This window comes from Sapajus apella, unplaced genomic scaffold (genome assembly GCF_009761245.1).
Source record: "Sapajus apella isolate SASKATOON/1434 unplaced genomic scaffold, GSC_monkey_1.0 scaffold190, whole genome shotgun sequence".
Taxonomy (NCBI): Eukaryota; Metazoa; Chordata; class Mammalia; order Primates; family Cebidae; genus Sapajus; species Sapajus apella.
In genome coordinates this window covers 1,048,827-1,076,001 of record NW_022437130.1, presented here as the reverse complement: position 1 = coordinate 1,076,001, position 27,175 = coordinate 1,048,827, and the positions used below count along the sequence as shown (strand labels likewise).

General features: G+C 48.1%; 1 protein-coding gene across 7 annotated transcripts in view; it reads right to left on the bottom strand.

Annotated features, from left to right (window-relative positions):
* CHCHD6 (coiled-coil-helix-coiled-coil-helix domain containing 6) overlaps window positions 1-27,175 on the bottom strand; it is a 241,115-nt gene that overhangs the window by 23,603 nt on the left and 190,337 nt on the right. For 5 of the 7 annotated variants that reach the window (XM_032269231.1, XM_032269232.1, XM_032269237.1 and 2 more), the window contains exons 6-7: window positions 19,680-19,750; window positions 11,202-11,263 (exon numbers count right to left, since the gene is read on the bottom strand). In XM_032269231.1, coding sequence (XP_032125122.1) covers window positions 11,202-11,263; window positions 19,680-19,750 — 133 coding nt within the window. The remainder of the gene's footprint in view (window positions 1-11,201; window positions 11,264-19,679; window positions 19,751-27,175) is intronic. The other 2 variants (XM_032269234.1, XM_032269233.1) reach the window with 1 other exon arrangement.

Genomic DNA, 27,175 nt, shown 5'->3' with positions numbered 1-27,175 from the left:
TTTCCAAAACGCTTCCCAACTCCGACTAGACATGTCTTTAAAATGGAACTGTTTCATAAAAACTGTTTTCTTGTCCAGAATAGATGTGACCATTTCCTTAGTCCTCCTTTATTTTAAAAATCCATGTTTAATCCATATTTAGGAATCCATGCTTATCTGAAGTAGGAGTTAATTTACGTGACCCATGAGATGACATAAAAGGAAAAGGAGGGGGGGCGTGCATTCCAAGTGTTTCCCAGCCCTGAGGTCCCGTGGAGCCTGACAACATGCTTCATGACAGTGACACAGTGCCCGGAACATTGCCAGCACTGTCTGTCAGGACTAATGACCCCAGAGGCAGCTGTCATTAGCCAATTCACTAATTAGGGGCCTGTTTGTAGAACTAATGGGAAGGGTAATCATTTGTTAGCTTAAGTAAAACTCCCGGGCATTCCTGACAACTGTTATCATAGAAAAGTCTAGAAGGCAATTCATCTATATTATCTCTGTGAAATTCAAAGAACCCTGAAAGCCAGAGTCATCTTTTATAGCACAAACCTCCTTTAGGAATCTGCTGGTAGGAGTTTGTCTTTGGCTTCTAATATATCCTCTCTAGCAGCAAATAAATACATCTACACGTGGACCAGGAGCTTTTCCATGTTTGCACTCCAGTGGTCTGACTTCTGTGAGCTCAAACCAGGTTCTCAGACCTTGAGCCCAGGGAAATACTCAGTGCTGGGGCGACTGACAGGAAAAGAGCGCAGAATCCCCACACAGAACAAGCTACAATCCTGTAGCTCTCTGGCTACAGGCAGAGCGAGTGTGAGTGCATGAATGCATGCAGGTGTGCAAGACACAATATGTGTGGGGAAGGGGGTATTTTGTTGCTGCAATCAGTTTTCACTGGCTGGTGTATTAAAGACAAATGAAAACAGCAAGGTTTTCTAAAGATAATTTTACTCGCACCTTCATACAAGTTTTAAAAAACATGAATTGTGTATGAAGAATTGATGTGGTTTGATATTTCAGTCTCCAAATCTCATGCTGAAACGTGACTCCCCAGTGTTGGAGGTGGGTCTGGTGAGAGGTGTCTGGGTCATGAGGTTGGGGTCCCTCATGAATGGCTTGGTGCCCTCCGCATGGTAATGAGTGAATTCTTGCTTTGGTGGTTGACATGAGAGCTGATTATTTAAAAGAGCCTGGCATCTCTCTTGCTCTGTCTTACGCCATGTGACACACCGGCTCCCTCTTTGCCTTCCTCCATATTTGAAAGCTTCCTGAGGCCTCCCCAGAAGCTGAGCAGATGCTGGTTTCAAGCCTGTACAGCCTGCAGAACCATGAGCCAAATAAACCTCTTTTCTTTATAAATTACCCAGTCTCGGGTATTCCTTTATAGCAATGCAAATGGATAGCACAAGAATATTGAGATGAAATTTAACTTTCCACCAAAAGCTTCCTGAGCCATTCATCTCACTTCTGAAAATGGTAGGAAATGGGGGTTGAGGACCCAGGCTACCAGAGAAGCCTGGGGAAATAAAGCACCCCTGCAGCACAAGTGTAGGGGGATGTTGTACCAGGCTTCAGAGGGGCAAGAAGGGCCTATGGAAGCAGGTAGGGCTTCCATTGCAGAAGGGCCTTAGAGACTCTGTGGTCCAACTACATCATGACATAGATGAAGAGATGACGCTCACAGTGTGAGGCGACTTTTCAGAACTGTGGGTGAGTCCAGTAGTAGTGCAAGCATGATCTCACTCTCCAGACATCCCTCCCTTCCAGACTCCAGGCTCCCTCAGCAGTCACCTGGAGCCTCACCCCACCCTATGAGGACCGTGTTCCTTTCAGAAGCAGTAAACAACAATCTTCAAACAGGGCAACTCAGGGCCCTCAGCCCAGCGGCCAGGACTGCTGCTAAATAACATCCAGAGAAGCCCTGCCTGCCTTGGGCCTGCTCAGCAAATGGACAAGGAGGCTCCAAGGGCCCTTCCTGCACCCATGCGCTGAGTGCGTCTACTTGTGACAGCCTGATCCGGTCCCTGGGCACATGTGCCATTCTGCCATGCCAGCAAGACAGCAAGAAGGCATGTGCCAGTCTGAGACGCCAGTGCTAGCACCAACCCTCAAGCCATGAGGACAGCCCTCTTTCCTGAGGGAAGGGCTTAGGCTCTCTGTGGGGCTACTGGTTGCCCACTGCAGGCTCTCCGGACTCCAGGTTCAGGATGATGTTCTTTGGGCCCTAACTCTGGGAAGAAACGGGGTGGGGGGAGGCTTCCTCACCATAGGAAAAAGCAACACATCTCTTTGAGGCAGTTCAGAAGTCAGGATGGATTTAGAGGCCTTCCCTGGGGGGATTTCCTGGGGAAGTAATTAATTTGCTGGCTGGAATACATTCACTTTGGCAGTTGATCGAAACTCCAGGACTCATAGCAATCAGTTGGGAGTTTGTTTACAAGGTAGATTCCAAGGGCCTCGCTTGGGGCAGGGTCTGGGACTTTATTCCATGATTCTGGGGCAAGTGGTCTATAGGCCACCAAAAACCAGGCTCATGGCATACTGGCACAGGCAGATCTGCGGAGTGTGGTGTTTAAGAGACTCCATGCTCTTAAACATCCACCTCAGTGATCCTGAACTTCAGGTGCCTGCAGGATGAAACCTATGTGCCTGGCTGACGACAAGAAAGGCCAGCCCTGGAATCCTGGCTCTGCTGCTTCCAGCCCAGCAACCTTAGAGGTGTCAGCCTAGCTGAGCCTCACTTTCTCATCACAAAAAATGGGGTGAGGACTCCCGTTCCAGGCAGATTTAAGTGAGATGAGATAAGACAAGCCTTTCTGTGATGAACAGTTTATCCTAGCCCCTCTTTTCAAGCACAGAATATACCAGGAGCCTGTAAGCTGGTATTTTAGCATAAACATTATTGACTTAGATCTCAATTCTACTGGAATCAGCTTGGAACAGAGGACTGAGAAGGGGAGCTTAGAAAGGTCCCAAGGTGGGTAATTGGGGGCTATGCATGTCAAGGGCGTTAAGAAGAAAGGGGAGTGTTTGGCAGGTCTACCTGAAATGACCTGGGGGGCAGACTCGGGTAGCTGCCTAAGGTGAAAGAGCCCAAAGTCTCAGTTCACCAGCTCCTCAAGCTGCCCTGGGCTCTGCGTCAGGTGCAGGCCACACTGTGAGGAGCACAGACTATGTAAACAGGGCTGTAACAGGGAGCAGGCCTCTCTGCAGCAGCCGCACCAAGACCAGGGACTGGTGGATGAGGCTGGGTTGGCTCTGCAGAAGCAGGCAGCCCAGCAAGCGTGTCCTGCAGCCTGTGCTGGGCCCCGGAGGAAAAGGAAAGGCCCGTCGTGAATTCCACCTCCATGTGCTGTACCTCAACTAAACCAGCATAAGCAAAAGGGTACTCCCTGCCCCTGGTCCCTGGGAAACCCAAGGCTGACTCCACAAAGGCCTCAACTCTCTTTCCATGGGAAGGCAGGTGGAGGGGGTCCGCAGGCGTATGGCCAGTCAGGGCTTTGGGTGCTGGGCAGTGGCCACGGGAAGCAAAGTTTTGTGTTTCCCTCTGCGCCCTGTTCTACCAAGACCTGTCCCCACAGAGCAGGAAGACAGCCAGCCACCCCAGGGCTTCCTGATGACAGGGTAGCCAGTCTGGGCAGCAGTAGGGAGCACAGTTGGACAGGAAGACCTCACTGTAGACACCCCAGGCTGGGGCCTTTGGCAGACAGGAACAGATGGGAGGAGGCACATGGTGGGTGTGGTTGAGCTAGAATGGGTGCTGAAACAGCCCCTCTTGTTTAGCTTCTAAAAGAGATAGAGCTTTGGACTTTGAAGAGAGAAGGGAAAGGGCAGGGATGGACAGAGGTTTCCTTACTCAGCCCTCACAACGGTCCTGTGAGCAATGTACAGCTCGCCCCTTTTACCGAGGAGAAAACAGGCTTAGAGCGAGTTACCAACCAAGCACCGTGCAACAAGTGAGAGGCACAGCCAGGATTTGACTTGAGGGTTTCTGCTCCAAAGCCCATGTGTTCTGTTTCTACCTGGCCACCTCCCAGAAGACAGAAAATGCTAATAAGGAAGTATGAGAGTGTGGATGGTCTTTGTGGACGGGAAGATGACCAGAGAGAGCCAGGCTACTTCCCTGGACTGCTGCTTTCTCAGCCCACTCCATGGCGCCCAGGAACACCAAGAGAACTATGGCTGGACCACCAAACTACTATGGGTCACCTTTACATAATTCTTGAAAATGGGAAACACAGGAAAACCAGAAAGGAACAATCTTCAATGTCATGATTTTCGAAAGGGTACATTCCATCAAATGAAGGCAGAGCCCAAGGAGGAGGGTACAATGGCTTCATAAAGAGGCTGGTTTGGAGTACTTGCAAAAGGAAGAGGTGATCGCTAGGACGAGAAGAGCGTTGGAAACATGTCAAACCACATTCCCTCCTCTGCCCTTCTAACAGGGATCCTGGCTAGGAGACTAGGGGCATGCAGCAGCCTGACAGCCCCAGACACTCCCTGCATCATTACAGAGGATCCTTCATGATGCAGCCTAGTGGGAAAGAAATAACATGGGTTGGATATCCAAGGAGATTATGTTAGGAGCTAGATGGATCACTGTAGCCAGATGGATGAGGTCAGCTTTAACGGAGGTCCTCAGTCTTGGACAACTTAACATTTTCATCAATAACTTAGTTGGGGAAGACATACTTAGCAGGTTTATATAAAAGAGTTCGGAGGGGCTGAGTGTGGTGGCTCACACCTGTAATCCTAGCACTTTGGGAGGCCTAGGCAGATGGATCATTTGAGGTCAGAAAGTGAGACTGATCTGGTCAAAATGGTGAAACCCTGCCTCTATTAAAAATACAAAAATTAGCCGGGCATGGTGGCAGGCACCTGTAATCCCAGCTACTTAGGAGGCTGAGGCAGGAGACTCTCTTGAACTTAGGAGGTAGAGGTTGCAGTGAGCCAAGATCATACCACTGCACTCCAGCCTGTGTGACAGAGAAAGACCCTATCTCCAAAAAAAAAAAAAAAAAAAAAAAAAAGAGGAATGACAGAATCTGCATGTTCAAATAATCAGTCTATGGGCTGAACTAAATCTATCAGAATGAAGTTTACTCAGAATAAATATAAGGTCTGTACTTAAGCCCAAACAGCGCAGTCAGTAGCCATGCAGGGAAGCGAGTTCACAGGAAGCTTTCTATGAATAGTTAGTGGGCCCAGCCAAGGAGACAGAGGACAACACGGCGAGTTCAGAGCTGCAACCCAGTGTGCGTGCTGCTGACAGAGCTCAGCCACCAGACAAGGGAGGTGATGCCTGCACCGCATTCTGGCTGCTTATCTGCTCTGGTTCCCCAGAGCCCAATTCTCAAAGAGAGCAGAGGGAGAGTGGACAGGGACTCCAAGCCAGGTGTGTACTTCATTGGATGACTTGGAGAGGGATAAAGCTGAAGGAAAAGGAAGGCATAGGGGACATAAAAGTTATCTTCAGATACCTGCCCAGTTGCATGCATAGGAACTTTCGCTATGCTCTATAACGCCTCAGGGGGCAGAACTAGGAAGCTCCCAAGAGCTAGCCCTGAGCTGTTTTCCATCAGAAAGCACTCTTTTCTAACAGCCAGGGCTGTACAGAGATGAAATGGGAGGCGTGACGACGGGCACTGGCAACGGAACTTGTTCCAGCAGAGGGGGTAGAGTTCCCAGGGTGACCACATATGAATGACCCCAACCTGTATCTAACTGGATGGCTCTGAGGGTTTATCCAGCTACGGGGCCCGCAGTTTCAGGGATGCCACCGGTTACTCAGGACCTCATCTGTGTGTGTGGCGGTGGGGACAGTGGGAATGAGGACAGTGGAACACCTAGTGTTTTCTCAGAAAGTATGGCTCAGTGTAGACAGAGAGCCCCATTTCCCAGGGAGACTGGACTTCACAAAGAAGTCTCAGAATCCTGGACTTGACTCTCCTGGATCTGGCTACACCGGAAACAAAACCAGCGACCGAGAGCCACAGGCAACCTAGGTCTCACAAGGCTTTACTCTAGCTTGGAGCTGCCACCATGGCGCAGGTATAAATGGAGTGCCACGGGTCACATGCAGCCAGCCTGCACTGGGGACACAATTCCTCTGAAGGTGAACCCTTCAGGCTTGGCTCTCCTGGCTGGCATGTGCAGAGACACAGAGGGCTCTGTGATGGTGGTGGGTGGAGACCCCAACCAGCCCCCAGTGTGGACTTTCTTCCCGTGGTCTAGAGGTTGTTAGATCCTGAAACACAATCACCTGATACCTGTCTCTAAACCTCTAAACTTCAAGGTCTGTTAAGATGGATATGCTTTTACACAATGCCACACAAGAAATCAGTCTTTCTGTAACATCCACCCTAGTCCAATAAGAACCAGATGCCAGGAGACGGGTCTCCGCCACAGCAGTCCCTCTGGTGGGCTCTCACAGAAGTCAGTGCGGCCTGGAGCCACTGCAGCTTCCCTGGGTTGGGTACTATGGTCTACCATAGCCAGATCTGAGGGGAACACTTTACCAATGAACAACTTCCTGCCCCCCACCCCCAGGGCTGTGTCCTCAGAAGCAGTGTGTGCACACCATGCGGGGCACCTTGCAGGGGTGCGTCTGCTCTGTCTTGCTGAATGGAAAAGCGCTGCCTGTGACGACGTCTGCTCCCCCAAGGGGCAGATAACCAGACACAACTGATGCAAAGCTTTCTCTTAAGAATAGGAACAGAGGAGGCTGCAGGACTTAAGAAAATAAATCTAACAGCAGTGATGCTAAGCGGTAACCTCTCTACTGATTAAAAAAAGAAAAGAGATTCCTCAACCGTAATAACATTTAATCCCCCCAGAAGCTAATCTAAATGTAACACTCAAAAGAAAACAAAAATGACAAAAAGGAGAACCCCAGCCACTGCCTTTGGGGACGCTGGCTTTATTCCGGAAGTGAGTCCAATAATAGAGCTGGGAATAAAATGCCATTTTCATCTCAGTCGAGGGGAGGGGATTAACAAATTCTCATCTCTAAGCCCAGTTTTTTGAGTCATGGATCTCTGAGCACTCAGAAAGCACTGGGCTAAAGCCTGTGCACAGTGAGGCTGCCCTTCCCCTTAAGCCTGCAGCTGCCACTTTCAGAGCTGGCTGGACAAGACACCCTCTACACATGCTCCAGCACTTAGAACCAAACAGGACTGCTGAGTCCACCGTCCCCCAACAGCTTCCTGTGTCCTCTGGTTTGGGTACTGGGACAGTTATGGGGCCCTTGCTCTGCACACAGCCCTGGCAGTGGGCAGCAGACGAACACTCCTGGCACTCATGCTCAGCGGATGCCCCATGCCTTGGTCGGGAGCCTCCCTGCTGCCCTGCCCTTGCCGGCTCCCCAGCCATCTCCCTCTGGGCCCAGCCCTCCTCTCAGCCACAGCTGCTGCTTAGAGGCCAGAGTCTCACAGTAGTCAGGTATCTGTCCAGTTCCTCCTCAGCACTCAGTTCGGCTTGAATGTCAGAGAGCATCCTGATCCTGAGACCGACAAAGTCCTGGCCATCCTCTCTCATATTACCCAACTGTTCCCTCTTCATAGCACTTTGTATAAAATAACCTTATTTTGTTGCTGACCATTTGTCTCTCTGCTCTGAGAGCAGGAAGCCTCCTGCTGGTTCATAGCTGTATTCCCAGAACTGCGCCGGCATGGGAGGTACTCAGTGTGTAACTGTGGAATGGGTGAGTCATTCCTGGCTGGCAGCGTTTCAGGGAGCCCTTGTTTCTGTTCTCAACATCATTACTGCTTGGTTCTCCCAAATGCTGCCAGATCTCTTTGTAAAACATAAATTCAATCATATCAATTCCCTGCTTAAAAGCTGTTTTATGACTTACCACTGCCTGAGGATGAATCTCGAATTCTTTAGAATGCACCAAAGGTTCTTCACATCAGAATCACCCTGTCCCACCAGCCTTATCTCTACCCTCTTGGATGTTTGCTTCTTGACCAGCCTGCCTGGTCCTTGTCCTTCCTCTAATACTCCAGGAAGAGAGGTCCACCTGAGTCTCCACTCACACTGGCCCCTGGCCACAGAGCCCATCCTGATCCACTTCACCTTGGCTCAGCACAAGGTCAGTTCATCTCTGAAGCCTCACTGCTCCGGCAAAGCGAGTCCTGCCATCCTCTCTGCTGTGGGAGTGCTTTCCTCATGCACAGCTGTGGCACTCACTCTTTGTCACAGGGATTTTCTTCCTCTGTTCAATATTCTCTGAGTTCATAAGTATTAGACCCCAAGGATACAAAGATGAGTAACACAAGATTCCTGTCTGCAAAGAGCCTATAGTCTAACAAAATGCAGTGCCTGAACAGGTGAGTACAAAACAGACGTATAAGTGGCAGCCAGGTATATTCCCTGGGCCTCCCAGGTTCTCTGGGGGCAGCAAAGATGGCAGAGCTAACTCTGTCTTGGGTGGGCCAGGAGAATTTGAGAGAGCCTTTTACTTTTATAAAGAAAGACACATTTGAGCCAAGCCTATGGAACAAGAGTGCTGAGTGGGAAGGTGAGGACATTGCAAGCGTGGTGGCTGGGAGTGCATCTGTGCTCTGCAGTGGAGGCAAGGGCCTCCAGGATGGTCTTGTCTGTCATTACACATCCTGCCTGGCACAGAGCCTGCCACCGAGCCAGCTTCAGGAAAGGCTGACTGGACTGAATCAGAGGTTAAGTTCTAGATGACCATCATTTAATCCCGTCTTTAAGGAGAAATGATGATTTAAAAAAAAAAATAAGGGGGAAGAAGGTTATACGGCAAATACACTTCGGGCTGTCTGTGGCTCCCTTCTGTGGATGGTGGCCCCCGGTGCTGGGGCAGGTGTTATGGGAGTAAACTATTAAAAAGGGGAAGGCCTCCATGCTCTAAGCAGGGTCCAAGAGAAAACCACTAGGATACTTCCTAGGAGAAGCATGGTGGCTGCCTGCCTGCCAGCCAACCAGGGGAGACAGAGACAGAACACTGATGCTGATGCAGAGCATGTGGCCCTTCTGTTGCCCGTGGTCAGATGTGGAAGAGGGCTGGCTGTATACCACATTCCTAGTGCTAGTACAGAGTGACATTGCTGGTTTTTCTTAAACGTTTACACAGTTATCACATTATAATGTCTCATTGCAAGTCAGGAAGTTCTTTGCTAGATCTAATTTAAGTTTTCATAGCTGTAGTCCAAGGCTCTAGCCCTGATACTATTCAGACAATGTTTCCTTCTCAGAGGAAGAAAATTCCACCCTCTGGTCAGCCTTCTCCTTTCCTGGGAGCCCAAATTGTGTGTTTTACCTTTTCAACCCTTAAACCATTCTGGTCTCTCCTTCTGGAGTCTCTCCAATCTGTCCACTGCCTGCCCACACAGCACAGTCCCAAATGGAGTGCCAGGCGCCCAGCCCTTGATTATTCATGGTGACAGGACAGAATGGGGAACAGAAAGCCACTGCCTAACTCCTAAGTTTCATTTATTCCAATGAAGGTTCAACTTCATTCCCGATGGAGTCTTTGGATACACCCGACAGCAAAATAGCTAAACTGACTGCTGCAAGCTTCATCTCTCATTACTTCCCACTAACACGTGAAATGACAGATGCAAAAAACCTGGCCAGCAGCTCCTAAGCAAGTGAGTGAGCCAGGCCTGAATGAAAGCCAGGTGATGGAGGCCTGGAAGGAAAGGCGCCCATATTTCCTGCGGCCTCAGCTCCTGGCTACTGGGCTTCTGACCTAAGATCCTCAGCATGTCTGCGGAGGAGAGGCCCTCCAGGCCCGGCCATTCTGGCTTCACCCAGAATCTCAGCTTGTCTGTGCCTCAGGTGTTCACATGTCCACAAATAATTTCTTTTGAGCACCAGATCCTCAGTTAAAGGATATTTCAAAACCACAGCTTGAGTTCAGGAGGAAAGGAGATTGCCTCATACACCTCGGGGGGTCAGAAGCCAAGCCCTGACTGGCAAACAGCACACTCCCAGTCTCTCCCACTCGCACAACCAGGAACCCGGCTCTGGGTGCAGCGCCTGTCTCTTGTGGTCACTCTCAGCTTGGGGAACTGATGTCCCATTGCACTGGGAACCTCCCTCACCCCTGGCCCAAGTCATTATTGTTCCTTTCCTTGTGGTTGTGTTTGTAGTCTTATTAATTTTTAATTATATAAGCTTTATGTGTGTGTGAGAGAGAATATATATATATATGTATGTATTTAAATAAGCAACATTTCAGATAAAGCTACAGTCCCTGTTGACGCTTTTCATAATCCTGAACTTCTCCATACTAACCAGAGGTAACTATTATCTCCCGTCAGGAACATACGTTTTCAGACTTTTTCTCTGTATTACATAAATATACACATGTCTACAGAACAGAGATGGTGCTACCATATGTGTGTCAACTGTACACATGTATTGTGAACTACAATTCACTTTTTCCCCAACCAGAGGTCTCCGGCATCTTTGGGAGCCAGCATGCACAGCGCATGCTGTAGCTGCCGCCTGGAGCTCCAGGGTTGGGGGAATTGTGTTACACATCGCCTCTCACTAGGTAGAGAGGTTGCTTCCGATCTACACACTCAGAATCAGGGCCGCAGTGCCCCTTGTGCCCGTGGCTGCTGGTGCACACAGGTAAGCCTCTCTCTGGGGCACATAAGGAGGAGCTGCTGAGTCCTAGGTGTCCCTTTCCTTCCTGGCTCTAGGTTCAGTTACTGATATACTCTATGCACCTAGGAATGTGCCCTCTTTTCGCTATTATACTCCAATCTCTCACTAAAATGTTTCTATGTCACAACGCCTACCATTTATCGAGTGCTTACTATGTACCTGAAGCTTTCCTAGAGGCTTAACAAATTACCTCATGATGCCCTCCAACCAAACTTCAGAAGTATGGGAATTGCATCTCAGCATTTATGTCATCTGACCCAGGCCACACATCAGGTAGCACTGCTAATATCTGCACCCTCAGTCACCGAGAGTCTCTGCCCTGTGTGGGGCTCCTGCCTCGTGCAAGGCTCTATCTAAAATGAGGTGAGGCCCTGTCCCTGTTCAGGGCCTTGATCCAGACAGAGCCCTGTGGCATGAGTAGGTGCTTAAACAGTCAACTGCTTATTTTCAAATCCCACAGTGGGTGTCACTTCATCCATTCATCTGACACTGACCTGGGGAGCATCCATCATGGCTAAGTCCTGGCTGGAATGGTGGGGATACAGATATAAATAAGATATTAGATTGACCTCTGCGTAAGACAAACAGTAAGCAGAAAAAGATGCTTAAGTTGAATTTTAAACAGTATAATCTGTAAGAAAAGAAGAGGGAGGTCATTCTAGACAGAAAGTAGGATATACAAAGACAAACAGCTTGACAGACTCTGTGTTCTGAAATCAGAGACTGAGAACAGAGATTCAGAACTGAAAACTCTATATTTAGAATTCATCTGGCCCAGGGATGTCAAATGGGTTTCACCTTGGATGCCAACCCCACATGGCTGAGACCGGCTGCTGGAGCACAGTGGCAAGAAGGATCTCAAGCCCCATCCAGGTTTAGCAGGCCGCTGGGATACATGTGTGATCTGCTGGGCACAGGATGGAAGCAGCCTCTTTATCATACCCACAACACCACCAGCAATGGTGGCTCACCCCACCACCCACAGAAACAGCCGGGGTGTGGTCCTGAGAGAAAACTGTCACCCAGCATCTTTTGTTTTGACTTTCCATTCCCACAAGCTGCACAAACACTAATTACTGTTGGTCAACTCTCTCCATGCATCTTTGTTTCCCTTGTTACAAAGGTGGCAGAAGTCTGTAAGCACTGGCATGGGAGTAAATACCTGCACAAGATGCCACAGCTTAGGAAACAAGAGTGCGTGGGCACACGCACACACACACACACACACACACAAACACACATGGTGGGCTGGAATTCAGGGGAGGGCACAGCCAGCACTGGGGCAGCCAGACAATCAGGTAAGCAGCAAGCAGCTGAATACCTTCATCCTGTACATTCTGAGAGATACATATCTCAGTACAGCAGAAAAGAGCAAGGTGAGATTCATCCACACCTGGGTTCAAATCCCACCTGCCTCTCCCTGGGTTGTCTCTGTAAGCAAATGTGGATTATTACATCTGGCCTTCATAAGAACCTGACAGAAGTAGGCAGCACCATCATCCCTGTTTCACAGATCAGGAAACTTAGTCTGAGAGGTCAATGAATTTACCTTCATTTCCATATCTGCAGGATGGGAATAATAATGGCATCTGTCACCTGAGCTTCTTGTAAAGGTGGGGAACAGGGTACAGTACACGTGCCAAGCACAGTTGCTGGCACGTGATGATGTTCAGTAAGTGTTTTTAAAATAAGAAATTAACTAAATTTTGAAGTGTTATATGAATGTATTAAATAGGTTTTGATTGTTAACTTCTCAAAGAGCAGGGTCCATCAGTTTAAGCTGTACATGTCAGTAAATTTCTGCATAGAAAACATTTCCTTTGAAAAGTCATCTAAGGTTATCTACATAGGAAAGTGAGATATAGTAGCATCTTTTGAATTCAGGCTAAGATGAATTCTATCTGGATTAAAAATGTTTAGAAGGCCATTTTCTTTGGGGTTCAAATAACTGACCACTAATTTAATAGGTCATCTGTCATTAGCTGACTAAATAAATGCAAACTGGGGAAGCTGAGGTGCCTAGAAACAAAGCATGCTCTCAGGTGGGTCCCAAAGCCTCCCAGAGTTTACTAAGTCCTGTCTTCCAAGTGCAGGTGAAAGCACACAGCAACAGCTCCGCTCTAGCAAGTCCCAAGGCTGCCACATCCACATTAATCAGGCCTCTCTGGATCAAAGTCCTTGGAACACAATGGCTCAGTTTCAGGAAATAGTTAATAACCTTCTTCCTTCAACTCAATTGTTGTAACCTCTTTGAGGGCTGGCTCTCTGTGGGGCCAGGGAGGACTGTACAAGTTTCCTTACAAGAAGAAGCCAAGATAGATTCTGAACGAATCCCACGGGAAGGGGACTGAAGGTTGTCATAAAAAATAGATATGACACAATAAATGCATGAGATTCCCTGGGGTCTTAATCTCTTCCTTCAGAAAATCTGAACAATTCTGCCTTCTGTGCTGCTGTGAGGTGGGTGGGTAGGGGTGTACATACACACTTTGAATACTCACTTCTAACTTAACAATAGGATTCTTCCAAAACAAGAGGCCCTAGCCTGTGACTGTCAGCCTTGCCATCAATACTTCTCTTCGGTGGAGGGCTCCCTGTTGGCCCTGAGGCAGGAATCTTCTGAGATCTTGACATATGCTGGCCTTGATCCAGGCCTCGGTACAGGCTGGTGTCCCAAGAGAAGCTGGGAGAGTCGCCCATGCCTTCAATGCCTCCTGCTGCTAAAATGAAAAGGGTCTGGCTTTAGGATCTTACTGTTTGCTTTACCTGGGGTGGCCCTTTACTGCTTGGTAAACTCTAGTCATTCTTCAAAAACTAAGTTAGGACCTCTGCTTCCAGCTACAATGGAGCAGCTTGTGAAAGGCCTATCTTCTCTCCCGAGGGGGAAAAGAATTAAGTTGGAATACAAAAAATCTGTCTGAAGGCATCTAAGGACCAACACAACTAGAACTTGAGGTCCAAGATTATGAAGGGAAGGGAACTGTGGAGAGGTGAGTGTTTGTTCTTAGAGCCACTTTTCCCCTCAAAGTTTCTGCCAATTCTTGGTTCAGGAAGACAGGCTGAATGTCAGGCAAATAGCTTCTGCTGAAAGGCAAGAAAAGCTGTGGAGGCTATAGGCAGTCTCACAGGACAATAGGGAGGCAACACTCCTGTGGAGGCTGTCTGGGCAGCTAGGACTTAGGGAGCTAGGATTCCAGAGAGAAGGGTACTACACAGCAGTGAGACAATTATCAGTGGTTTTCTTCTTTTAAAACATTTGTCAAATTCTCGAGCTACTCAGGCAAGAAGCTAAGACGCTAACTAATAAAAGGCCACTGAAAGAGTGGAATTTTCAAAAGTCTCACAGAGCCGAGAAAACAAAACTAGTGGTTTAAGCTCACCAAGAAAGAGGGACCCTGGGAAGCCACATCCCTAGGCATCTCTGGGGAAAGTCATATTACAGATGACCTGTGTCATCTTTCCAAACAATTTCTGATACTAAATCAAGAATTACCAAATATATAAATAAACAGGACCACAAGAGAAAAAAAAGGGAACAGAAACAGACCCTTAGATGACTTTAAAATAACTGTAACTAATATGTTCAAGAAAATAGAGAGAAAAGGGTAGAATTTCACTAGAGACTGGGAACCTTAAAAAAAAAAAAAAAAAAGCAAATGGAACTTTTATAATTAAAAAAATTCAATAACAGAAATTCTGAAAGCAATAGATTTAAGGCACACTTGACACAATAAAGAGGGTCAATGAACTAAAAGACCAATAGGGAGAACTCCAACTACAGCATGGAAATTTTTTAAAAATTAGGAAAACGAGAAAAAAGAACAAGAGACATTTGAGTCAGTAATACATGTAACAAACTTCAGAAAAGAAGAAAGATGAAATAGGGGAGAGTGTTATCTGAAGGGATAATGGTCAGAGCTTTCCAAAACTGAGAAAAGGATGTCAAACTTCAAGACCCCCCAAAAACAAAATAAAGAAAGTCTATAACTTTCTTTAGCAAAACCAAAGACAGAGAAAATCTTAAAAATAGAGAAAAAAAAGTAAAGGAATGACAGCAATATCATCCGCTGATTTCTCAAGGAAAAAAATCAAAGGAGAATGTAAGGGTATCTTCAAAGAGCTTAAGGAATGACTGTTATATTTTTCAAAATGAAGGTTGAAAAGGTGTTTACATACAATTAGAAATAGAGCTTTTATCAGAAAAGATACACTAAAAAAAATAATGAAGGCCAGTCACATGCAGTGTCTCCTGCCTATAATCCCAGCACTTTGGGAGGCAGAACAGGAGGATAGCATAAGCCAAAGTTCAAGACCAGCCTGGACAACATAGTAAAACCCTTTCTCTACTAAAAATTTAAAAAGGTAGCTGAGTGCAGTGGTGCACATGTGGTTCTAGCTACTCAAGAGGCTGAGGCAGGAGAATATCTTGAGTCCAGGAGGTTGAGGCTGCAGTGAACTATAATCATGGCACTGTACTACAGCCCAGGTGACAGAGGAAGACCTTGTCTCAAAAAAAAAAAAAAAAAAAAAAAGAGAGAGAGAGAAAAGAAAAGAAAAAGTAAAAAACAGAAACAAAAACAAAAAAACCTGTAGTCAGAAAGGAAGTGTCAGAAAAAAACAACAAATCTGTAAATCATTAAAAATGTAGAAAATTTGAACATAACTAACTTAACCTAATTGAAAATATGGAACACTACATCTACTGAAAGAATACACATTCTTTTTAAATGCACATGGACAGTTTAACCAAAGCACATCATATATTAGATCATAAATCAAGTTTCAAAAATTGTCAAAGAATTTAGAGTATGTTTTCTAATCACAGAGGAATTAAACAGAAACCAATTATAAAAAAGGTAACTAGAAAATTCCTAAATGTTTGGAATTAATATACTCTGAAGTAACCTATGAGTAAAGAAGAAATCAGAAAACTGGAAAAATTTTAACTGATTTATACTAAAAACATAATACATCAAAACTTGTAGGATGTAGCTAAAGCTGTGTTTATAAAGAAATGTATAGCCTTAAATGCATATATTAGAAGAGAAATAAAGCTTTGGAAGAGGTAATTTCACTGCCCCTAGGATCAAGTTAAAATTCCTACTATGGTTACAAAGTTCTGCATGGTCTGCTCATGCTCACTTCTTGGAGCTTCCCCTTTTTCTCTCTTCTCATTCACTACTCTCCAGCCATACTGGCCTTTTTCCAATTCCTTCAGTAAGTTGAACGGCTTCTTGTCTCAGGGCCTTTGCACATACTAATCTTTCTGTTTAAAATGCTTTTCTTACCACGTGACATTCTTTCTAATTCAAACTTTCTTTTCACTCATTGCTATAATTAATTAACTGGGTAATTGCTTGTTGTGCAATTAGTTTTAAAACATTGTTTATCATTCCCCAAATGTTATAAACTCCTTGCTGGCAGGCACTGCAGCTGTCTTGTTCATCACTGTGACTCCAGGGCCTAGCATGGTTTCTGGCAAACAGCAGGCACTCTATACATGTGTATTAAATGAATGAATGAATACATGGACATCTAGTTTACCATCTAAGCCAAAAGTTGTTAAAAGATACTTATGGACTTGGAAGAAAACTCCTCAATATTATTGCTATGGGTAGTTCGCATTTATTTCTATGACATTTATGATATAATTTATAATATTTGCTAATCCAAGAAATATCTCAAAGATTTTTTTCTCTCAATGCTTAAGTTAAATAATTTCTAACTGTATACTGCTTCCTGTTTACTGTATTTGGGGATAGTGCTTTTGTAAACTCAATTTATATATCAAATCTTTTCTACTCTGTACCCAGCTAGGTGCTGCAAAAAAGTGATTCAAATGACTGCTGTTATTAACAGTATCTTATCCCATTCAGGCCACTATAATAGAGTACCATAGACTGGGCAGCTTATAAACAATAGATGCTTATTCCTCACAGTTCTGGAGGCTGAGAAGTCTAAGATCAAGGCACTGGCTGATCTGATGTCTGGTGAGGGCCCATTTTCTGGTTCATAGATGGTGTCTTCTCTCTGTGTCCTCAACATGGTGGAAGAGGAAAGGGAGCTCTCTGGGGTTCCTTTTATAAGGGCACAATCCCACTCACGAAGGCTCCACCCTCATGATCTAATCACCTTTCAAAGGCCCCACCTCCTAATATCACCGCATTGGGAGTGAGGTTTCAACATATGAATTCTGGAAAGACACAAACACTTAGTCCATAGCAAACAGTCACACACTAATATCTACAACAGCTGTTGACATCCCTTTCTATGTGGAATCTTACTCAATTGTCACTTAAAGAGTGTGTCCTGTTTGTTTTGTAGGTGAGGAAACAGAGGCCTGTAGAAGGAAGTGACTTGCTAAGGGGTGGGGCTGAAGTCTGAGCCCAGTTAGAGTCCAAAGCTCAGGCAAGCTCTGAGAGCTCCACCCTGCTGCCATCTTACATTTAGGCAAGGCCTGCAAGGGACAGAAATGACACAAAGACAAACAAAGGAAGAGCAACCCCAGCCTTGCCACAGAACCAGCAGTGACCATGGACAAAAGGAGGAGTTATTTGACCTCTCCAGCCTTAGTTCTTTACCTGTACATGAAACTAACAAGAGTAACTATAGAGTTGAAATGCCTTGCAGAGTACTTATTGCTTAGTAAATATCAAGGGATGCTGTAAACAAACAAAACCCCACTTCTCTCAAATTAAAAATACATTCACATCCATCCCATCTTGCCTTCAGAGGATATGAGGATGAGAAAGGCTATGACAATAAAGCCACATTTACAAAAGCAGGGGCCGGTGGGGCAGGAGTCCCCACTCTCAGGGATGGTGGGCCACTTGGCAGGTGACAAGCATTATGGTTACCGACAGAAAGCTGCCTGGCTTCTCCCCCAGTGCATCTTCTCCTTGGCAGGTGGGTCCCAGCTCCAGGTATAGAGGGAGGGGCTGTTGGCCCTCAAAGAAGCCGCTCAGGTAAGGGGAGGGCAGCAGCTGTGGCTGGCCCATCTCCAGGGATCACATCCATGCTGTGGTTGTCACTCAGCAGCCTCTTTGATGTGGCTGCCACCACAGCTCTCCCTCTCAATGTTCTGTGATTCCAAGTATTTCTCAGCCCCAGATGAACAGGACATACTGGGGGGAGCCCTTTAGAAACAGGCTGAAGGCTGGCTATCAGTAAGGGCAGGGTGTCTGTGTGCAGGGTGGCTCACACCCTGCAGGGCAGTCAGCACCCTCCACTCCTGGATGCAGGCAGCCTTGGTGCTCACTCACTCAGGCACTGTGAGGTCCCAGCATCAGCAGGACTGTGCTTCTACCTTAACACCTGTCCTTGTCTCCATCTGCCTGCTGGAAAATTCTGTTCCTCCCAGGCTCCTAGTATTGCTACAGGACTTGAAATTTCAAGATAATTGGTTTCCTTTTCTTTCATTCTTTCTTTTTTTTTTTTTTTTTTTTCCTGAGATGGAGTCTCACTCTGTTGCCCAGGCTGAAGTGCAGTGGCATGATCTCGGCTCACTGCAACCTCTGCCTCCCAGGTTCAAGTGATTCTCCTGCCTCAGCCTCCCGAGTAGGTGGGATTACAGGTGCCTGTCACCATGCCTGGCTAATTTTTGTATTTTTAGTAGAGACAGGGTTTCACCATGCTGGCCAGGCTGATCCCCAACTCTTGACCTCAGGTGATCTGCCTGTCTCGGCCTCCCAAAGTGCTGGGTTAACAGGTGTGAGCCACCACGCCCAGCCACATTTCAAGATAATTTTTCCGTACCCAAACCCATTCAGAAATGGCTCTGCCACAATATGTAGTATCCCCATCAGCTTTGCGTGTTTTGTGTCAAAAACACAAAGTGAAACCCCATCTCTACAAAAAATACAAAAATTAGCTGGATGTGGCACATGCCTGTGGTCTCAGGTGAGGTGGGAGGATCACCTAAGCCCAGGAGGTCAGGCTGCAGTGAGCCACAATTGAACCACTGCATTCCAGCCTGTGTCACACAGTGAGACCCTGTCTCAAAAAAAGACCCCCAAACCACCCCACATTGTTCCCTGTCCTATTCTGTGCCTTTGGGTCTATGCTGACTGTACATCTGTCCCCACTGTCCTTCCAGCTTTTCATAGTTCTCTGCACAGCTGTTTTTATAAGTATCATCCAAACCCGTCTTTGACACTTCTTTCTCATGAGGCCAGACCCATTACTCACAATTCTGTGCCTTGAGGGCTGCAAGGTGAATTGCCCCAATTCACTCTTGGGAGGGAGAGGACTTCCCAGGGAGTGAATGGAGTTGGTGGTAGCTCCTTGGCTAATTTATGAAGGTCTCTTAGGTCCACAGAGACCAGCTTCACACAGAGAACCCATAAGACCCGATTCCCTCCTGCAGGGATCACTTTCTAACCTTCCTGGGAACTATACTATTGACCGAGCAGAGCCACATTGGTACTGGACACACTGTGAGCACCTCCCTGCTCCTGTGACATTCTAGCTGAGTCCTCAATGGACAGCACAGGAGCACCACAGACAGGGGATGGAACACTGGCACTTAGGACTGTGTGACCTGAGCACCTCTGGGCCTCAGTTCCTCTGGGCATGAAGTGTGAGCCACTCCGAGTATGAGCGTGCACAGGGTGCACTGCACGTACCAGGCACAGGAAGCACTGAGAGGGGACACCTTACCGTGAAAACCTGTCCATAGCCAGACGGGAGAAGAGCCAGTAGCACCCCTGCCCCAACTCCCTCTGGGGCCTGATGGCCAGCTCCTCAGCTAGCCAAACAAGGAAAGGAGCACCTGCTCACCGGATACCAGGCCCTGAAAATAACTCTGCAAGTCTATCCCAGCCCCACTCCAATTTGCCAAGGAGCTAGAGACGAACTGAGTGCTAATTTGGCCAATTACAGGTGACCAATGAGTACCTCAGATCCAGGTGAGAGAGCTGAGGAACAGATGGTTGTGTGTGTTATTAGGGAAATTTGAAGTTAAGCAGGTGGTGGCAGGTTTCAAGCCACATGTGGGAGTTTTTGCAAATTCGGGCCAAGTTTACAAAGAGTAATAAACAAATTCTTACTTTATTGTGCTCTCCATCTTCGAAGCTGCCTCATGGAATTGCTGTGAAGACAGTTTATACATCTCAGCATTCTACAAAGAGAAAAACAGAACTGGTTACCAAAGACTAAAATTTCCCTCTCCTCCCTCGTGGGATACAACCACATTAGAAATCGACAGATGCTAATTTCTTGACCGGCATCAAAGCCGACTGGTGATTAATCCACAGCTTGGGGTCCAGCTCCAGCACGCACGGCCACTGCCACAGAATCCTAGAATAACAATGGCTGCAAGTGCGTTATGAGATCCTCTAGCTCAGGGGTTGGCAAACCACAATCCACCAATAAAATCCGGCCTGCCACCTGTTTTTGTGAATAAAGTTTTACTGGCACACAGCCACACTCATTTGTTCATGTATTGTCTGTGGCTGTTTCTGTGCTACAATGGCAGAGTTGAGGAGCTGTGACAGAGATTACATGGCCTATAAAGCTTAAAATACTATCTTTAAGGAAAAATACTGCTGAGTACTGATCTGGTCCAACCCTTATTTTATAGGTAGATTCTCCTTCCCAGAGAGGTGAAGTGACTTGTCCTAGGTCACACAGCAATGGGGCAGTGTCAGGACTATAACCCAGGTGTCTGGATTCCCAGTCTGGGACACACTCTGCTGCCTACCCCAACCACCCTGCTCATCAGAACAGTAACCATCTGTCCAGAGTGTTACGGGGAGCATCCGCAGGCACACACTTAATTTGTCCTGAGATTACCAGGTATGTGTGTGCCTACAGACCCGGGTTTGTGGAGGGAAAGCCCAGGCCTGAGAGCAAAACACAGCTGGGTTTAAGCCCTGTTGCCACCACTGTGTGGCTTTGGGTAGGTTATGGAACTTTGCTGTGGCTCAGAGGCTAGCTGCTCCAGGCCACAAAGGCCCAGGCCCACATCCTCCTTTCTCTGTGAAGCTCCAATACCTTCGCATGTTCCGAGGGGAGACTGGCATTAACACATCTGCTAGCTGCCTCCTGCTGTGCTCCGGTGGGAGAGTGGTGAAGCCCACACATGGATGTGTAGGCAACAGGGAGAAGGCCAGCCTTGGGCTGACTCACGCAGAAAGCAGTTTCGGAAATGAAACAATCTGAGGTGGTACAGGGCCTGTGGTCAGACCTCCCCAGTGTGGGTGAGGAAGGCACAGCAGATGTCACATGGAGTTGGCTTGAGGTCAGACCCTTTACAGACCCAACCACATCTACTCCTCAAAACCTCACACAGACACTTTGGGAGGCCGAGGTAGGTGGATCACCTGAGGTCAGGAGTTCAAGACCAGCCTGGCCAACATGGTGAAACCCCGTCCTTACTAAAAACACAAAATAATAATAATAATAATAATAATAATTAGCTGGGGGTGGTGGTGGGTGCCTATAATCCCATCTACTTGGTAGGCTGAGGCATGAGAATCACTTGAATCCAGGAGGCGGAGGTTGCTGTGAGCCAAGATCGTGCCACTGCACTTCAGCCTGGGTGACAAGAGCGAAACTCAGTCTCCAAAAAAAGAAAAAAAGCCTCATATGGGCAGCGTGATTATCCCCATTCTACAGATAAGCAAACAGGAGCTTCAGGCCTCAGGTACCCTCTGCAGGCACAGATCAGTCAGCCCCTGAAACAAGCTTACATGGCAGTGAAGGGACTGTGAAGCTGCAGAGCTGCACTGCCTCACACATCTGCAGGCAGTCCAGTATTCACCAACACTGTCCCGGGCAACAGGGTAGGGACAGAGGCACATCAACTTCGGGCCTCCCTCCCACTCTGTGCAGACAGCCTTATGCCACAGCCTGGGTGGGGATTGTTTAGCTCTGTCTGAAGCTCCCCTTCATGAGACATCACCAGGAGATGCCATGGACCACAGACCCACATTTAGCTCTCTCTGCCCACTAGGCACACAGCTAGCCTGGCTGAAGCTGGACAGATGTGAAGAAGTGAAAGGTGCATAGAGGCAGAGCCACCCAAGGAAAGCATTTCCTGTGCACCATGGACCCCCTCAACCTTCTGCAGGGAAAGTAACTGAGGCAGGGATAGAGCCCTACCTCTAAGGCCACAGGGCATGGAAGACAGGTCCAGATGGAAACCAGATGGAAGCCCCCTGCTCCAGTCTCACCCCAAGGACTCACCTGCTACACCGTGGCCTCAGAGAAGTGCTGACTGAGAGGCAAATATGGAAGGTGAGCTCCTGGCTCATATGATGAGGAAGATGTACCAGGTGTTGGCATTCTGCCCTGGGCTGGGCCGGGGGAGTAGGGGAGGCCTGGGGGCCACTTCTGGGCCTTTCACCCTCCACTGCCCAGTGAGCTTAGGCAAGTCACCTCACCGCTTCTCACCTCTGAACCAAGGAGGTAACGAATGCCTCCTCCCTCTACGGCTACCAGGAATGCCAGCTGGGAAGTGCCAATCCTCCCGGCATACAGCAGGCACAAAGTAAACACAGGTTTTCCTTCCACCACAGCCAGCCGCTGCCAAAATGCCCTGCAAGAGGGCTCCAGTGTTCTCTCTAGAGCCCTCACATTCAAATGGGAGATTAGGTCTTTGCCTCAACCAGTCCAGTATTCACCAGCACTGCCTGTCCTGGGCGAGGGGGTAGGGACAGGGATATAACAACTTCGGGCCTCCCTCCTTCCACAACAGCCTGGGTGGGGACTGTTTAGCTCCATCTGAAGCTCCCCTTCATGAGACCTCACAAGGAGACGGCAGGCACCACAGACCCACATTTTGATTTTTGCTTTGGCATATGCTGGCAGTGTTCTTTGGGTAAGTCACTTCTCTTAACAGCAACACAGGGTATCACTCAGCTTGCAGGTGGCAGATAGTAAGCCTGGCACACAGTACCCACCTCAGCCCACCACAGCCACTGAATTTTCCAAAGCTAAAATGTGCCTCTTCATAAGCCCCACCCCCTCATTCATCCTGGCCTACTTCCTTTCCCACAAAACAACCTTGTGGCTCAGACCTTCTCTTTGAGTCAAACCCCTCTTCCTGTGGCTGTGCCACAGGGCTCCTGAGTGTCAGGTCACTGTCCTGAAGGCCCAGGCACCTGTTGCTGACCCTCTCAGAGCGCACATCCTTGGCTTGGGCCCAGCCTGCTCTGGGCTTCAGGAGACACTCAGAGCCTGTACTCAAGATGCCATACTGCCTGGAACAGCCTGGCCCCAGTGAATTTGGATAGCACTTGGGTTTGATTGCAAGCTCACTTTGAACATGTGGTCAACTTGATTTGTCACAGGAAGTACCCACAGGCCAAGAAGTGGTGGTGATTACCCCGCTGCAGCTTCCTCTATTGTTTCTCAGAATGACTCAGAGAAATTCCCCGTCCTGTCCTGTCTTGACCCGCCTACCCACCTCATCTAATCTGCTTGAGCAGACCTACAGGGACGGATGTCCTCACAACCGCAGCTCCCTTGGCACTCAAAGGTCTCCGGTCCACAACTTGGAGTACGGAGCCGGCTTCCTGTGTTCACAAAGCTGCTCATCCACCAGGCCTTTCCAAGGCTGCTGGAGTGGACCCAGACTCCCTCTTCTGGGAAGGGCAGGATACTCTGTTGGACTCTCAGCCAATCACCAGGTCAGGGCTTCTAGAAGGACTTGGCACTACCAACGTGCGTACTGAGAACCCACCAAGTACCAGAGGGTTCTGAGACAAGTGCAGCTTGCTCCCTGGCCTCAGGGAGCTCTGAGATGATGGCATCATAATTTCAATGGGGCACAGCCAGTCATCCCAGGTGCTGTGGGGCACAGGTTATGTGTGAAAGGATAGCCTGGCAGAAGCCCTGGGTCAGACTGACTTTCTGGGAGCCAATACCTGAACTGAGGTTTAATCTTTTTTATTTAAACAACGTTTTTGAAAAATACTTACATATGGTTTTAAAAAACAAAAGTGGAATGCATGGAGGGTGTGCAGTGAACAGTGAGCCTATGGGCTGGCCTGGACTCAGCCCCGTCCCTACTCCTCTGTGTACCCCGTCCCATGGGCGAGGTGCTGTGCATGCATGGGCACATGTGTGAGTAAGCACACACGTGTGCCCCACTTGTTCCTGACACTCACTGGATCAAAGCAGACACAATGTGCCACACCTCATCTTTCCGCTGATCCCCAGAGACCTCACCCACTCCTCCGGCTGACCAGCACTCAGTAGTAGGGATGAATACTCTGTAGTGTCATTCCTTGAGTATCATTCACGCAGCTCCCCATCCTTGTACAGAGGTCGTTCCTAGTCTTCTACTACTATAAACAACGCTAAGAGGAACATCTTGGTATCTAGAACTTTGTGCATAAGTATATTTGTAGGGAACATTCTAGAAGTCAAATTCTTGGGTCAAAGGGTGTTTCCATTTTAATGAATTTTTAAGGATGAGCAGGAATGAGCCAAATGAGAGGGAGGTCTCCTGAACACAGGCAGCAGCGCGAGGAGCCTGGGGGCTGCCACAGGGCTGTGCTTGGGGCAAGAGACACCACTACTGTTGCAGAGGCATGGGGCAATGGTCAGGAGGAGATGTGGACAATGCCAGCTGCAGGCTCAAAAGCTTGGACTGCACCCCATGGGCAATGAGGGTGGCGAAAGCTTTCCATTTTCAGCAAGGGAGTGGCAGGGAAGATTTGCGTGGTTTTGTTTTGAGGCAGGGCCTCACTCCTGGCTGGAGTGCAGTGGTGTGATTGCAGCTCACGCTAACCTCGACCTCCAGACTCAAGCTATCCTTTCACCTCAGAGCCACCTATGTAGCTGAGACCACAGGCATGTACCACACTGCCCAGATAATTTTTCTATTTTTTTGTAGAGAGGGGGTACTGCCATGTTGGCCAGGCTGATCTCAAACTCTGGGGCTCAAGTGATCCACCTGCCTTGGCCTCCCAATTTGTTGGGATTATAGGTATGAGCCACCGTGCCCAGCTGGGGTGTGTGTGTGTGTGTGTGTGTGTGTTTTCTTTTTGAGACAGAGTTTCGCTCTTGTTACCCAGGTTGGAGTGCAATGGCACGATCTTGGCTCACCGCAACCTCCACCTCCTGGGTTCAAGCAATTCTCCTGCCTCAGCCTCCCAAGTAGCTAGGACTACAGGCATTCGCCACCATGCCCAGCTAATTTTTGCATTTTTAGTACAGATGGGGTTTCACCATGTTGACCAGGATGGTAGGATGGTCTCGATCTCTTGACCTCATGATCCACCCACCTCAGCCTCCCAAAGTGCTGGGATTATAGGCGTGAGCCACCGCACCTGGCCCTGATTTGTGTTTTTAAAAGATCATTCTGGCAGCTGTCTGTATGATATCGTCCAGCTCTCCCCAGCTAGGCCGTTGGTTCTAGAGAGTTCCTGGAACCCTGCAGCACAGTGCCTGGGAAGGCAGCATGGCTGTGCCTGTAAAGGAGCCCTGCCGCCCACTGGGGAGACACTGGGAAACCTCTCTGAAGTGCACTGTACTGAATTCTCACACATTAATTGGCACCCAATGACCAGGGACTATTATTTCTGGGCGATTTTCTTTCCCGTTGGACTCTTCAGTTTCCCAAATTTTCAGTCTTTTCCTCTGCCCTGTAAACAGCTGCCCTTCCTCCTCCTTCAGCCACCTCACACGTACATCTGAAAGCAGGAGGCCTGACCTCCATTAATTAAATCTGCCATTAAAAATTAAATAACGTGAGTAAGAAGGTGTGAGTGTTATCTCCATGGGTTTCAAAAGTCACAGTGTTTCTTCAATTACTTCCCAAGCAGTTTTCATATTTCATACTGTCTGATTTCTCCAAGGGCCTGGATCTGCGAGATCAAAAGCGAGGGTGAGGGTTAGGGAAGCACGGTGAAGAAGCTGGGGAGGGGAAGACAGCAAAATATGTCTGAGCAGAAGAGATCGCCTGGCAGCCCCTGCTCCAAAGCCAGAGGTCTGAGGTGAACCCCTGTATAGAGCAGCGTAGGACCAGTGCACTAAGGCGTGTGCAATCACGGATGTGAAGACAACGGAGTCTAATCTGTGGACATTGAGGAGAGCAACTTTTGGACTGGAGCCCTGAAAGACACCCTCCACCCAGCCCCCGGGTTAAGAGCAGTCATTCACAGCCTACGGTGTGCACACACTGTGCTGGGCGCCATGGGAGAGAAGGAGCCTAAGAGGGTCACAGCACTTGATGATTTACATCTAATAGCAAAGAAAGAACCAAGGCCTCAGGAGCATTCCAAGGACAGAGCGGCAGCACAGGGCAGCAGCAACATGTGCGCGCCGTGCTCAGAGCACCTGTGCAGGGTCAGGACCCACCTCTTTCGGGTGGGTAACCACAGGCAAGGGTCAAGACCTCTGGGTCTGTTTCTTCAGCTTCTTATCTGTAAAATGACAATGACAGAGCCTCCTTTCTGCAGTTTTGTGGGAATCAAATGATAATACATTTAAGTGCTTAGAACAGTGCCTCGCACAGAGTAAATATTCAATACATGTTTTAATAATTAAACATCTCCTACCCAAATGCATAAAAACCAGCCAAGTATACTACATATTTGGAAGAGACATCTGAGAGTCTCGGAAGAGTGGGGTCTCCCAGGGGATGTAAACTCCACACAGATAGGGGCTTTAGCTTGTTTTGTTCACTGACTGATCCCCAGAGCCTGTAACAGTGCCTGGCAGACAGGAGGCTCTTAATATAAAGTTGAGTAAATAGAAATAGGGGTCAGAACCACTAGAGTAGATCCAAAAAGATGATCCCACTTGAGAATATCTGAAAAGATAATCAGGACCTAGTCATTTACAGAGTCAATCAAGAAAGTCTGCTGATTCCCACTACTCCCACTCTGTACCAGGCTCTGCTCTAGGGGAGCTGACAGGCTGGTGTGGAAGCCAGCTGGGGGTAGCACAGAATATGGCCAAAGCACAGAGGAGGCCAAGGGTGGGGCCAGGAGGGGTTGGAGGGAGTGAGAATCAGGAACCTGGACCCTTTCCCATGAAGTGAGAACATTTCTCCAAATGCTTTGGGAGAATGCAGGAGCCAACAGCCACTGACTGTGCTCCGCGCCCACTAGCAATGTATTCAAAACTCCAATCAAACAGGGATATGTCCACTCACAAGGTGCAACAGCCCTCCTCAGGCTAGGCGCTGAAGCAGAGTCTTTCCAACAGGTCAATTTCTGGCAAGCTGAAAGCAGTATTTCAAGGAAAGAATTACTGCTCCTTAGACAGATGAAGAAAACAAGGTTCAGCAAGGCAAAGGGTACTACTCTGGGAGTCAAAACTTCAAGCTAAACAGCAGGATCTGAGGACAGGGCTGGTGGCTTTCCACACAGTGTCAAGCCTCCCATTCTACCCAGCTGTCCCTTGGGAAGAAAGATAACAAACCAAAAGCCATACAGATGCCAGCACACGGTTCCATGTAGAAAAATATGCAGCTCAGGGTCCTGCTGTCCAGGGCAGGGGAGAGATTCCCAGCAAAATTAGTGCAGGCTGGAAAAGGGCCAAGGATTGACGGTGCAAGCAAATCCCAGAAATCTGAGAGGAACAGATT